Genomic DNA, 13,166 nt, shown 5'->3' on the forward strand with positions numbered 1-13,166 from the left:
TGGGGGAGATGGAAGCACCCATCATGCAAAGCTTTATCCTCCCTTTGGTTTAGTCTCTTCCTGCCTGCAGCAAACCCCTTTGCAATAGCCCAATGCAATAGGTATTTAATGACCTGTAAGTCAGATTCCCCTCCTTGGGATCTAAACCAGGATTTAAACTGGGATTTAAACCAGGTCAGTAGCAACAATGCTGCAATTGATGGTGAGTGGGTGAAGGGATGGATACCTCCAAGAAGCTCCCTTTTTAGAAGGCAATAAGGTGATAACCTTGTACCCCATGATGATGATGAAGGGATTTCCTGCCCAGGAAAAGGGGACACAGGGGTCCTGCCCCCTTAGGCATCACTGAGCTTAGCAAAGGCAGTGAGAACTGAGCATCCGTATCCAATATATCCGTATACCCAGCTCTGCTGCAGCCTTTGGGGGTCTCCTGGGCACCCCAAGTGCGGTGTGGGACCCCTTTACACCAATGGGGACGTGCCTGCAGGTCATGGCATGGAGAAGCATCCCTGCAGGACAGAAAGGATCAGGCCCCCTGAAGTGATACCTCCAGAAAGGGCATTTTGGGGCATTTTGAAAGGGTTTCCCCCCTTTATTGCAGCCAATCCTTGCCCCCACCCTGGGGTCCTCAAAGCCCTGCTGGAGGCAGGATGTGCCCTTCATCCCTGACCTCCCCACAGGTCCTTGACCCCATAATGGTCCATTCTCTGGGAGGAGGAGGATGAGGAGGAGGAAACGGCCGCGGCCGCCTCGCTGGGTTGGGGGTCACGGCTGATGTCATTCCTAAGGGCAGGAAGTGCTCTTTTCCTGCCCCAGCTCCCGGTGATGGATTCAGCAGCCGGTACAAGGTACAAGGGCAGCCCCCCTGGCACCGCAGGGCCCCTGAGGATGCTGTGGGCACTGCAGCCTGGCCGTGATCCATGGGAGCTCTCCGTAGTGTCCCTCTCCATACAGATGCCATCCTGGAGAACGGGCTTAGATCCACCCCAGCATCCCAGGCTCCAAAGGGATGAGGCTTCATCCCCAGGGATGGGGCAGTGGAAGCAGGAAGGGAAGGATGGAGAGCACCGTGTCCAGCTCCGGTGCAGCGTGCGGCAGCCGAGCTCCATCTGTTGGAGCCGGGATGATGGTGGGGATCGGGCAGGACCATTGCATCCCATTGCCTCCTGGCAGCTCCAAACCCCTCTTACAATGGATCAACCAGCACAGCCTAAACGGGTCCAAAACACTGCTGGGTGCCTGCTTCCCTTCCATCCCATAGTGACCCCCTCTGCCTCCATCCACAGGCAGAGCTGAGCTGCCGGCACTCATCACACTTGTGAGCAGTGCTGTGATGCTGAGGAGGGGCAAGGATGCTCACAGCGGCTTTGTGCCGGGTTCATCACCCCTGTGCACCCCAGTTCTCCCCCTGCCCATCTTGGGGACCACCCCCCTTCACCGCCCTCCCCCTGCCTCTTTAAATGCTTTATTTAATACAGTTTTAAGGAAAACACCACCATTTCTCACTGCCCCATCTGGGGCCGACGTGGGGGGGTGCGGGACACGTGTGCGGGCTCCATGTGCGTCCCCCCCATCCCCGTTTGCTGCCTGAGCCATTTGGGACGGGACATCTGTCCCGCAGGACACACACGGGGACCACCGGGACCCACCGCAGCGCCCACCGAGCTGCATGGGGCAAGCGGGGGGGTCTCTAAGGCTGAAACAGTGACCGGGGCAGCGCTGTCAGCATCCCCGTGGGGCGCTGGGTGCACCATATGGGGCGGGGGGCACTAGGACCCGGCGTGTGACAGACCACGCCCCTTATTTACATAAACCACGCCCCCGAATAGGCCCCGCCCATATCGCGGAAGGGCCGTATCGTTGGCCGGAAGGGGCGGTGGGGTGGCAGTGGCGTGTACGCGATCCCGATCCCAATCCCAATCCCGATCCCAATCCCGATCCCAATCCCGACGTCATGTCGGGACGCTGCTGCCAGGGCCAGACTCCAAGTCGCGATATCCCGACCCCCGGCAAGTGCTTGACCCTCCCCGACGGCGCCCCACTGCCGCCCGGCGACTACAGCACCACTCCGGGGGGCACCGTGTTCGGGACCACACCGGGCGGTGAGCACCGGGACGGGGCAGAGGGAACCGGATGGGTCCGGTTGGGGATGGGGATGGAGGCCCTGGTGTGGTTTTGGGGGGGGGGGTCTCACTGTGAGCTGCATGGGAGGGATGCTCCTGGGTTTGGGGTTTGGGGGCTCTTCCTCAGGGTATGGGGTTGGGTCCACCTTTGACTGCGGGTTGGCCTTTGGGGGGGGTCCTGCTTGACCGAGGGGGTGCGTGGGGATCGGGGCTCTATGGGGGTACCCGGGCAGCAGCACTGTGGGTGCTGGCCCTGCAGAGCCTGTTTGGTGCTGGGGGCTCCCCTGGGTGCGTGGTGTGTGCTGTGAATAGGAACAAAGGGGCTGGGGGGGGGAAGCATCCCATGGGTGCCTGTGCTGAGGTATGAGGCTATGGGTGCTGCTTTTGGGAGCAAACCCATGCTCCCCTCCAGGTTCCTTCTAATCCCTAACATGTGCTGTTCCTTTGGCATAAGCAAACCTTTTTATTCCTTGCTTTATTCCTTTATCTCCCTTCTGGAAGCGCAGGAAAACATCGTGTCCCTTCCCTCTCTCCTTGGTACCGGTGCTGCATGTGTCACTGCCAGCAGTGGGATCCTGTATGGATTTCATCTTCAACCCAGCACAGCAAACCTCTTTGGGATGGAGGCAGCAAAGGAGGGCTGCAGTGTATATGATCCCCATTTATCTCACTGCACCCTGTGTGTCTCCACGTGCTGGAGCAGGGATACAACAGGAAGCTCCCTAAAGGGCCTTTAAGAATTCCCCCTCAATGGGAGCAGCAGGGAATGCTGTGCCTGAACCCCAGCCGAAAGAGCAGACTGGATGGGATGGGATGGAGGATGCTTTCTGCGCCTTGTGGTGTCCAACAAGCAGGGTTCCAGGGGTTAACACACAGAGGGAAGGGGGAAGTGATGCTTCTGACTCACTTGGGGTATATGAAGAGAAGGGACTGAAGTTCTTGTGCTGCTTTTGCCTTGTATTCCCTCTTTGAAAGCAGCGAGTGGCTGGAGCACTTCCATAGCACTTGCAGTAATTACAGTGGGAGATGATGGAGAGAGACTTCCTCAGCTCCATTCATTAACAGAGCAGAAATGAGCAATTACCAGTGTGCAGCATCACGAGCCCAAGGGTTCTCCTCTCTCTATGGGGAGTTAATGAATGCCTAGAGCAGGAGGAGAAGCACAAGCCCTGTTTGCTGGCCTGGGGGGTGTGGAGCTGGCACATCCCCAGCACTCCCGTGACTGTGGTGCTGGCTGGGGACAGAATGTGCTGCTGCCTGTTTGCCTGCAGGTGCCTGCTTGGGTGCCAAGAGGAGGGATGGTTCCAACCTTATCTTGTGTAGTCTGGAGGAGCCCTTCTGGAAACCTTATCAATGCCTTTCACACCACAGGCCCCATGGTCAGGCTCCAGAGTGTGCTGGAGCTGCTGTGAGCCTCTCTCTTCGTTGGTTTCCTGCTCTCTGAATGCTTTGCAATGCTCCTTTGTGGATAAACCTGATGTAAGAATCATCTCCTGCTTCAGAAGCACTCGGTTTAGGTCCTCTTCCAAACATTCCATGTATGCAGCTTGCTCAAAGCAGGAGGTTAAACCTGCAGGATCAGAAGAAAGCAGCAAACTGAGTTTGTTGTGCCTGATCTCAGAGGGGATGTGAGCATTGTGGTCCCTGCAGTCATCCCTTTGGCTGCAGCCAGCACTGGGGATGTGAGTGATGGAAAAAGGGCTTGGGGCCAGTGCTGGCTGACTGGAGCCTATTGAAAAGGTGGAACAGGAACGTGGAAGCTCTTGAGCTGTGTTCCTGATCCTTTGGAGCTGCTGTGCTGGGGAGCCCTGTTCTCTTTCACAGCTCACAGCCTGGCTGCCTTCCTGCTTTGGGTCTAAGGAAGCAGCTCACAAGTCATGGAGTGAAAAGGGTCTCAGCAGTTTGGGATCTCATTGATGATACCCAGTTCTGTTCTTTTATAGCCATGCCTCAAAACCCAGTGAGTTTAATGTTCTGGAATGGGTGTTAAGGGGAGGTTGTTTGCCTGCGCTTGTGTACTCGTAGTTAATGCTTAGGGAGTGCCCAAGGAGAAGCTGCTTTTCCCTCTGGCTGGAACAGGGACAGAGCAGCCTGGCCTTGATCCAGGGAATTTGCAGGCTTCTTCCTGGTGAAGAAGAAATCGCTTTCCAGGGCTCCATGGGTTAAGGCTGAGGTTGGTTTGAAGGGCTCCCTTTCCTGCGTGTGGCTTTTGAGCCTCTTCCAATGCAATTCCTTTATAGGGAACAGGGTGTTCAGTCCAGCGGTGTTCCTAGAAATCCATGTGGAGACTGGGAGTAATGCACTGGAGCTGGTTTGTTCTACCCAGGGCAGGGACACCCATGAAAACAGACACTAACAACTGCCTGTGTTGAAGCTTTGAATGCCTGGTACCCAGCACCAGACCCCTGGGCAGTGATGGAGAGGCACTGCCGCATCCTGCTTCATGTGTGCTTGTGTCTGCGATTCCCAGCCTTTGACAACCCAAATGCCTGGGATATTGTGGAGCAGAAGCTAAATTCAGTTTGTTCCCATTTCCTTTGGGTGCTGCTGCGATGCTGAGATGAAAGGGGATGGATCTCTTGTGTGCAGTGTGGGTTTGGAGTTGTGTTCTCTCCGCAGCATTAGCTGTTACTCAGGTGCCTAATTCACACCTTTGCATAGCAAACACAGTGTTAACAGCACGGGGCTTGCTCGAAGGTAGCATAAAATGAACAGAATGAGTGCTAAATAAATGTGGTTCCTGCTGTTGCTTTACCCCCATCTGTACTCTGCAGAACACCAGCAGCCAACAGTGTTCTTATCTCCCCCCCAGGTACCAGGATGATTTACGACCGTAAGTTCCTCATGGAATGCCGCAATTCCCCCGTTGCCAAAACACCTCCCTCTGACCTTCCCGACATTCCAGGCGTTACCAGCCCTAAGGTGGAGGAGTTGAAGATTGAGAACAACCATGTCCAAAACTGTGATGAGAAAGCGAGCGCAGGTCAGTGTGTGCACAGACACCAGGGCTGGCTCCAGAGCTCACATAGGGAATGGAGCCAGGGATCCCTATGAGAGTGGTCCCTGAGAAGCTCTGGTTGAATCCATGTGTTTGGTGTTCCCAGGTGATGAGGTTCTCATGGATTAGGTCCCAGGATTGTGACTTTTCAGATGGTATTTGTTATAATCCCTTAATGATGCTGCTGGACCAGTGATGGGACAATGGGTGCAGCTGCTTCTCTATCTCTCCAGGCCTGGTTTGCAGCTCCTTTGCAATTCCCAGTAGGATTTGCTCAGGGCTTTTAGGATTCACCTGAGCTGGAAATGGCTCCTGCCTGGTTTTGATGCCAAGCTGTATGAGAGAGCTCCATTTATGCAGCCAGCCTCCAATACCTGCTTTGTTGCTGTTTGTTCCATGTACCCATCACTGTGGCTTCAGCAGGGATGCATGAGAGCAAGGTGGAGGTTAGGCTGCAGGAGAGCAGAGTTTGTTGGCCCCTTTGTGCACAACAACACTTACATGAAGGCTCTGTAGTAGCAACACCAATGAGTATTGCTCTTGAGCTATCATAGAATGGATTGGGTTGCAAAGGACCTTAAGTTCCTCCAGTTCCAACCCGCTGCCATGGAGCATCATTGCTGCTCACACTGGCATCCTGTCCAACTGCCTGGATACACAGCAAGTATGGAATGTGCTGTTGCATCTTGATCACAGATGCTTGTACCAGGGTTTGTTATCCTTTACATTGCTTTTCACAAGGATATCCAGGGTAGAAATGAAGTGTTTAAAGGGCATCTTTGCTACCTCTGTGTGTAAGATGCCCTCTACAGACAGAGCTTCTATTTAGCTCGTACATGATGCTTTTCCTATCAAATTTGCTGGCTGAGTGGTGATTTTGGGTCCAAATTGCCCCATTCCTGAAGCAGAGCTGTTCCTTCCATCACAGGTTTTGTATTCAGTCATGGGTTTGGTACCTAAAGTGAAGCTTTGAGGACTCATTGGTGGTTTTACTTCCTCTCAGCAGGTGAGGAAGAGCAGTTTGACATGGACATCTAAAGCACGAGCCCTGAGAGTGCTTTATCCAGCAAAGCACCAGGACCTTGTCTTGAGGATTGCCACCAGCCAGGCTTAACAGTAGCCGATGCCTTGAGTGCCTTCCTGCTTCCTGGGAAAGGCAGTTTATTCCCTTTGGAATGTGTGTCACAAGGATGGAGCCTCAGCCTCCCTATGGGTGCGAATACACAAGCGCAGCCCCTGCTGATGATGGGCCTTAGAGTGCCAGAGGAGATGCTCTCAATGATTTTTGTTTCCAGTTCCATGCTTTTGTTAATCATTTTTAATACTGTAAAAGATGGGGAAATGCAATACAAGGGGGAAATAAACATCACGTGGAGTCTCCTGCTATGGAGGTGAACGCAATAAACCCCATTTCCTTGTCCTTTATCCCTTCCAGCAAGGAATTGCCACCCTGTTGGCATCAGTACAGCCTCAGCTGAGCACTGTGCTACTGCTGTCCCCTGCAAGGCACAGGCTGAGATGCCTCAAGGTCTCTTGGCAAAGCAGCTCTGGGTGTCCCCTATATAATCAATGCTGGGGGTCTGTGTGCACTGAGTCTGGAGCAGGATTAATCCAGCAGGATTAAGGTTTAGGGGGGAAGAGAGGGTTGAAGGGGGAAGCTGGGAATAAACCTGCTTGGTTTGGAGAGGGGAATTCTCATCCAAGACCATGATTTTACTATGGGAGTGTTCAAGTTGGGCATCCCAAGCACGTACTTTACATCTCCATGGGGTTTCATAACCGTGCTCGGAGCAGTCTCTAATAGTGCTGCATGGCTGCGTTAGCAGTGATGGTATCTGGTGATGGAGGCATCCCAAGAGGGGAATTGCAGATGAAGCCAGGGCTTGAACTTCAGACTTCCTAAAGGACAACGAGTGTCTGTGCAGAGAGCGGTTAAATACCTGCTAATGAAGCTCAATTGTGGCATTAGGACACGAAAGCCTTTCCTAATGAGGAACAGAAGAAGCCGAAACAAAGCAATTGCTGCAGATAAGATGAAACCTTAATGGGAACCCATTGGGATGTGTTGCCCTCGGGTGCTGCGTTATCAGGCTTGCAGCTGCAGCCCAGCAGCTGGGGTTTGGTATGAGGAGAGGAGCTGGGATCACTGCTGGGGATGCTCCTCCCTGCTCCATTCATGCTTGGCGATGGAAATGGTGCTGGAGGTTGCTGTGGGGCTGATGTGTCCTGCCCAGGGCAGCGATCTCCGGCTCCCATTCCTTGGGAAGCAGATTTGGGTTCCAACTGCATTAATAGGAATTCATCCAAAGCCAGTCAGTTTTGGGAAGGTAAATAGAACAGACTGGGTGTTTTCAGTGGTTTAAGTCTGTTTCCAGTGCTGGGGCTTGTGTTCCTGCTCTATCCTAACCAAAATGTGATGGTTGCTCGAGCATGGAAGAGTTGTCCTGATGTTATCCTTGGTGAATGGGTTTCACTGGGAAAAGATGGGCTTTTACCTTTCTTGCTGTCCTGAAATACCCTTCCACAACTGTGACACCCACTTTATCCACAGCAGTTTGCTGCTTGTCCTTATGCTAGGATGCCCTGAGACCTGGTACCCACAGGGCAAGGTCCTGCTGTGGTACCCAATGGTGATGTTGGGATGGGGACACGATGCTGGTACCCACTGGGCTGCCCATCCTGGAGTGAAACAAGCTGGTTTCAGCCTTGCTGTGAGTTTCTGACCCGCAATGGCCAGGGCATGATCGGGAGCCTTGTACCAGGTGCCAAAGCATCTGCCTGGCTTGTTTGGCTTGTCAGCTCTTGCCAGTAATGCTTTCAAATCCCATTCCCTCCCACCCAGCGCTCGGGATAACAAGTGCTGGAAGTGTGAAGTATTTTACCCGTGCCTTTGCATCGGTATCTGCGGCTTATGTACATCTGGGGCAGCATCAAAGCACCAGGTGCCTCCGACAGCAGTTCAGAGCCGATAATTCCAAAGGAGGATGAGCACCCTGAGAAGCACCAAGGGGGGCCCAGCAGGGCCCTGGGGCTGCGGTGCTGGGGGCAAAGGGAAGCTGTGAACGTGTGAACCTGGGTGCAATTTGTCCCCAAGCCGGTGCCTTGAAGTTCTCTTGGTGTGGGGTCTCAGCATCCCCTGCTCCCGTTCGTTATCCTTCATCCCGGCTGGGTCTGGACCCATCTCCGTCTATCATGGGTCTGTTCCTAGGTTTTGCACCAGTTCCTCAATGGGGTTTTGCTGCTGAAAGCCCTCGAGTAGGGGAGCATCCCATTGCCAAGGTGGGTTGGCTTCAGCATCCCTATGCGCTGGCATGGGAAGGATGGAGCCTTGCCTGTATCCTGTACCTTGGAGGAGCAGCAGCACACGGTCAGGGTGGAGCATAGGCACAGTTTGCTCTGGACACACAAGCAAACAGACCCAAGGGTTTATCAAAGGGCTGTACAAATGGTGCACAGGGTCAGGTGTTGTTCATCCCAGGATGCGGAGCAGGATGGGATGGGAAATGTAAGGATAAATCCAACACTTGTCCCTTTGGACCTCCCTGGAGCATCCCAGCTGCGCACAGCAGCCACACACGCGGCTGCATCCCATCCTCATGGCAATCCCCATGCTCAGTGAGCATCCCCATGGCGAAGGCAGCTCCTCAGCCTCTTAGTGCGAGTGGTGTGGTGTAGCCAGGCTTGGAATGCCAGAGACAGAGCCATAGAATGGAATGGGTTGGAAGGGAGCTTAAAGCTCATCCAGCTCCGACCCCTTCCACTGGAGCAGGGTGCTCTAATCCCTGTCTAAATCCCAGTCTCCCTTCTATCAGATTAAAACCATTCCCCTTGTCCTGTCCCTGCATCCCTTGTCCAAAGCCCATCTCCAGCTTTCCCGTAGCCCCTTTAGGCACTGAGAGCCAGCTCCATGCCCCTGTTTGTGTATTGGGACAGGAGCAGATCCACGCTCCCAGACCCAGACGGGCTCACCCTGCCTAAACCTTTATCATCCCCAGCATCCACGCTTTGATGTTTTCCTTACAGCCCTGGAATCTCAGCCTTTTCCATTGGGAACGGCCTCTCCCTGCCCTACAACAACCTCTGCACCCGCTGCTGCCTTTCCAACAGGCGTGATGGAGGGGCAGAGATTGCAGAGATAGAGCAGGGCAAAAGGGCTGGGGGGGGGGGGGGGGGGTCCGTGAAACCTCCCGTTTTCCAGGGAAAGCAGCAAATCCATAGAGGAAAAGGCGAAATCACTTGGATTCCTTCGCTCCGGAGCCCACATTTCCAGGTTTCTGGCTGCAGCTGCCTCCTGCCAGGGGTTAGCCCCACACATCGCTTGACAGCCCCTGCAAATGACCCTCTAATGACGGGATGGTCGCAGTGTGAAGCGCTGTTGGAATATGCAAGGAGCCAGGGCCAGACACGCTTTGTTTATCCGCCGGCTGGGATGTGGATTCGGGATAATCAGGCTGGGTTTGGGATGTGGAATGGAGCTGCTGGGGCAGGGAGAGGAGGGATGGGGATGGCCCCGTCCTGCCCCAGCCCTTGTGCTCCCACTGGGCCCTCCGCTGTGCTGGCTGCAGACGGGGCACTGGGACCCCATGGCAGGGTGTTCCTATGGCACTGTGTCCCCATGGCACTGTGTCCCCGTGGCACTGGGTCCCTGTGCATGTACCATGTCCCCATCCATGTCTGGGGCAGCCTGGGGGAGCCCAGACCCATAGCCACGCCTGCAATGGGGTGAGCTTGGGGGGCCCGACCCTCGCTGCCCCCCAGGGCTGGCAGACAGGGGGCAATGAGCTCTCCTGCTCCAGTTCTCAGCCCCACCACCCAAAGGAAAGCTGCTGTTAGAGAACATTCCCCATCCCCTTATCCCTAAGGGATAAATAAAGGTGGAGAATCCCTTTATCCCCCCTTTTCAGCGCCTGCAAGTGCTTCCCTGCTTGATCTCCCCATCGAGGTGAGAGCCCCTTTGTTATCTCGTGTTATGAGATGCTCACCCTCCCTCTTGAGCATCTTTCACACCATTCTATGTCATTTACCACCAGGTATTGTCCATGGATATAATTTATTGATGGATCATCCAACCCTTCCAGTACCGCCCCTTCCAGCGAGGGGTGGGTCAGGATTGAGCCCACATGGAGAGGGGAAAGCAGTTGTGTGAGCCGGGGTGTTGGGGGGCTCAGACCCATCCCACTGCCTCTGCAAATCCCACTCTGGTCCCTAGTGAATGGATGATGCTCTGGAGAGGGATGCAGGGGCCCCAGGTCCATCTTTAGCATCACTTCCTGCGTGGTCCAGGGGAAGTGTATAATGGGTATATCCTGGGAGTATGATGGTGTATGATGGTGTATAATGGGTGTATATCAGTGTATGTTGGTGTATGATGGGTGTATGTTGGTGTATGATGGGTGTATGATGGTGTGTGGTGGTGTGTGATGGGTGTGTGATGGTGTATAATGGGTGTATGATGGGTATATGATGGGGTATCCAGTGTATGTTGGTGTATGATGGGTGTATGTCAGTGTATGTTGGTGTATAATGGGTGTATGTTGGTGTATGATGGTGTGATGGTGTATGATGGGTGTATCATGTATGGCTGTATGCAGTGTCCCACCACTGCGATTCCTGTTGTGTCAGAAGGAGCAACGCTCCACGGGTCCATCCTGTGCGTGCAGAGCAGCACCAGCCCTAGCACATGGATAACACAGCATGGGGCACCCAGCACCCTGATGCTGCAGGGAGGTGTCCGATGGCCCTTCCCATGCGGATCCTGGCTCCATCCATGCTCGTGGCCATCCGCACACCCTGCTCCTCCTCTGGCACAGCCAGAGCTTCCCCAGCCCTCTCCATAGGCTCCCTGCTCCGTGTGCTGGTCCTTGGGGATGCTTCCAGGGCAGAGCCATGCCCCTTGCAGAGGGATGAGCCTCAGTTGCAGCCACACTCCTCGATGATCATGTCCTCGTGGTGGCGGACGACGATTTCCCCCTTCTCATAGTAGAGCATAGAGAGGGGACTCATCCTGACCGGGGAGCACACGGGGCACGGCACATGGTTGGGCTTGTAGAGCTGCAGCAAACTCTATGGGGAGACACAGCGAAGGCAAAGCATCACCCCCTGCCCCTTGCAATGGGGCTGAGGTGCAGGGGGGGAGCAGGATGCAACCCCTCTTACCTGTATGTACGCATGGTTGGTGGGCTTGAAGGTCTCATCCACGGGCGATGGGCACTGCCCTTCACACCGGTACGCGTTGTACTTCTTGGGGTACACAATCCAGCTGCCCCAGCCCGTCTGCTCGAAGTCCACCATCATATCCACCCTCCTGCACAGGGACCTGCCCTCCTCACCCCCCACGGCAGCACCAGCATCGCTCCCTTTGATCCTTTGCTTCTCCTTCCTGGTGCGGCGATGCCGGCGCATCCCTGGGATGCTGCCCTGGTTGATGCTCTCCCGCATGACGTGCTTGGAGGTCTCCGCTGTCCTGATGAGGCTGTGCTCTCCCGGTGATTTATCCTTGGAGAACACGAGCAGCAGGGCTCTGTCCATCGCATCCCCATGGCCGGCATCGCTCAAGGTGGGTGAGGGCATCGGGGTGGCATCCGGATCACCCGCATCCCACTGCTCCGCTCCCATGTGGTACCCAGGGGCTGTGCCTTGGTGCAGCCAGGAGCGGAGCAGAGCGGTGACCTCAAACACCTTCCAAGGGGCCTGGATGGAAGCGGGGCTCCCAGACACGGAGCCCAGGAGGAGCTGGGGAGGGCAGGAGCCGGTGTCCCGGCACCGCCGGCTGTGGTAGATATCCAGGGACACGTTGTGGGGAAGGGAGAGCCGGGGCAGGAGGATGCGGAGCTCGGCCAGGTTCACCTCCTGGCTGCTGGACAGCGAGGACATGTCAAACGAGAGAGCCCAATGGGAGCCGCTCTGCACCGAGCCTGCAAAGCCAAGAGGCACGGTGAGGGGACCCCGGGATCCAACCCGAAAGCACCGGGGCCGGGGAGAGGCAGGGATGCTCCGGCACCGTGTGAGGGCATGGACAGGGATACCGGTTCAGGGATGCTCGGGGACAGGGTCGGTCCTGGGGATGGTCACGGTCCCGGGATAGGGATGCTTGGGATAGTGCTGGTCGTGGGAACAAGGATGCTCAGGGACAGTGCGGATTCCGGGACAGGGATGCCCAGGAACGGTACCAGTCCCAGGACAAGGATGCACAGGCATGGTGCGGGTCCCGGGGACCGTGCAGGTCCTGAGAAACAGGGATGCTCAGAGACAGTGCCGGTCCCAGGACAGGGATGCACAGGGTGGTGCGGATCCAAGGACAGGGATGCTCGGGACGGTGCTGGTGCCGGGATGAGGATGCCCGGGGATGGAGCCGGTGCCGGGATAGGGACTCCGGGGCCGCAGCCCCACTCACCGTGCGGGGAGAGGCTGAGGGCAGCGGCGGCGGCAGCGCGGAGCGGAGCGGGGGGTGCGCGCAGGAGCTGCAGCATCAGCGCGGGGCAGCGCGGAGGGGCGCGGGGGTGCGCGCATCCCATGCGGAGCAGGGCCAGGGCACAGAGCAGCACCGGGACCCGCATGGCTGCAGGGGCCGCCCGCAGCCGCTCTATTTGTACCGAGCCCCGAGCGCCGCCCCGAAGCCCCCTCCCCTCCTGTCCCCGTCCCTCGGTCCCTGTCTCCATCCCCCCTCCTCTCCACACCCCCCCCCGTCCCTCCCCGTTTCCATCTCTCCTGTTCCTCCCTTTCTCCCTTCCTCTTTCTCTCCATCCTTCCCTCCCTGTCTCCAGCCCCATCCCTCCTTATTCCCATCACTTATTCTCCCCGTCCCTCTCTCCATCCATCCATCGATCCATCCATCCCACCTTGGTCCCCATCACCAGATCAGCATTCCCAGCCCTGTCCCTCTGCGGGGAACAAGGAACAAGGGGGTACCCGTGAGCATCATCCCAGGTCCTGCTCCAGCCCGGTCCATGCAGGGGCTCTGCCCTGCTCTTGCTTTCCCCCTGTCTCAGTGCCCTCTGGTCCTATTGGGAACCCCAACCCACTTGGGAACTGGGGCCCCCATTGCC

At 56.1% G+C, this 13,166-nt stretch overlaps 2 protein-coding genes across 3 annotated transcripts; one reads left to right on the forward strand and one right to left on the reverse strand.

Annotated features, from left to right (window-relative positions):
- The first annotated feature begins 1,857 nt into the window (after positions 1-1,857).
- Positions 1,858-6,531, forward strand: EIF4EBP1 (eukaryotic translation initiation factor 4E binding protein 1). 2 transcript variants are annotated; one of them, XM_031043169.2, is made up of 3 exons: positions 1,858-2,102; positions 4,936-5,106; positions 6,125-6,531. In XM_031043169.2, exons 1-3 carry the CDS (start codon positions 1,955-1,957, stop codon positions 6,157-6,159), a joined length of 354 nt encoding a protein of 117 aa, XP_030899029.2. In that variant the 5' UTR covers positions 1,858-1,954; the 3' UTR covers positions 6,160-6,531. The 2 variants fall into 2 exon arrangements, with proteins under 2 accessions (XP_030899029.2, XP_005142522.2); XM_005142465.3 differs by having other exon boundaries at positions 1,861-2,102; positions 6,128-6,531.
- A 4,500-nt stretch (positions 6,532-11,031) lies between these two features.
- On the reverse strand, positions 11,032-12,677 carry LOC101881010 (nodal homolog). Its single transcript, XM_034070598.1, has 3 exons — positions 12,515-12,677; positions 11,278-12,035; positions 11,032-11,184 (listed from the first exon to the last, which is right to left on the reverse strand). The coding sequence occupies exons 1-3, from the start codon at positions 12,675-12,677 to the stop codon at positions 11,032-11,034; spliced, it is 1,074 nt and encodes a 357-aa protein (XP_033926489.1).
- Between the last annotated feature and the right edge of the window lie 489 nt (positions 12,678-13,166).

The sequence above is a fragment of the Melopsittacus undulatus genome, chromosome 18, assembly GCF_012275295.1.
Source record: "Melopsittacus undulatus isolate bMelUnd1 chromosome 18, bMelUnd1.mat.Z, whole genome shotgun sequence".
NCBI classification, from domain to species: domain Eukaryota; kingdom Metazoa; phylum Chordata; class Aves; order Psittaciformes; family Psittaculidae; genus Melopsittacus; species Melopsittacus undulatus.

Coding starts and splice junctions, on each gene's coding strand:
- EIF4EBP1 (XM_031043169.2), top strand. CDS start 1,955: ATGTCGGGACGCTGCTGCCAGGGCCAGACTCCAAGTCGCGATATCCCG. Junction 2,103..4,935: donor GTTCGGGACCACACCGGGCG/GTGAGCACCGGG, acceptor TCTCCCCCCCAG/GTACCAGGATGATTTACGAC. Junction 5,107..6,124: donor TGATGAGAAAGCGAGCGCAG/GTCAGTGTGTGC, acceptor ACTTCCTCTCAG/CAGGTGAGGAAGAGCAGTTT.
- LOC101881010 (XM_034070598.1), bottom strand. CDS start 12,677: ATGCGGGTCCCGGTGCTGCTCTGTGCCCTGGCCCTGCTCCGCATGGGA. Junction 12,036..12,514: donor CCTCAGCCTCTCCCCGCACG/GTGAGTGGGGCT, acceptor TTGGCTTTGCAG/GCTCGGTGCAGAGCGGCTCC. Junction 11,185..11,277: donor CCAACCATGCGTACATACAG/GTAAGAGGGGTT, acceptor GTCTCCCCATAG/AGTTTGCTGCAGCTCTACAA.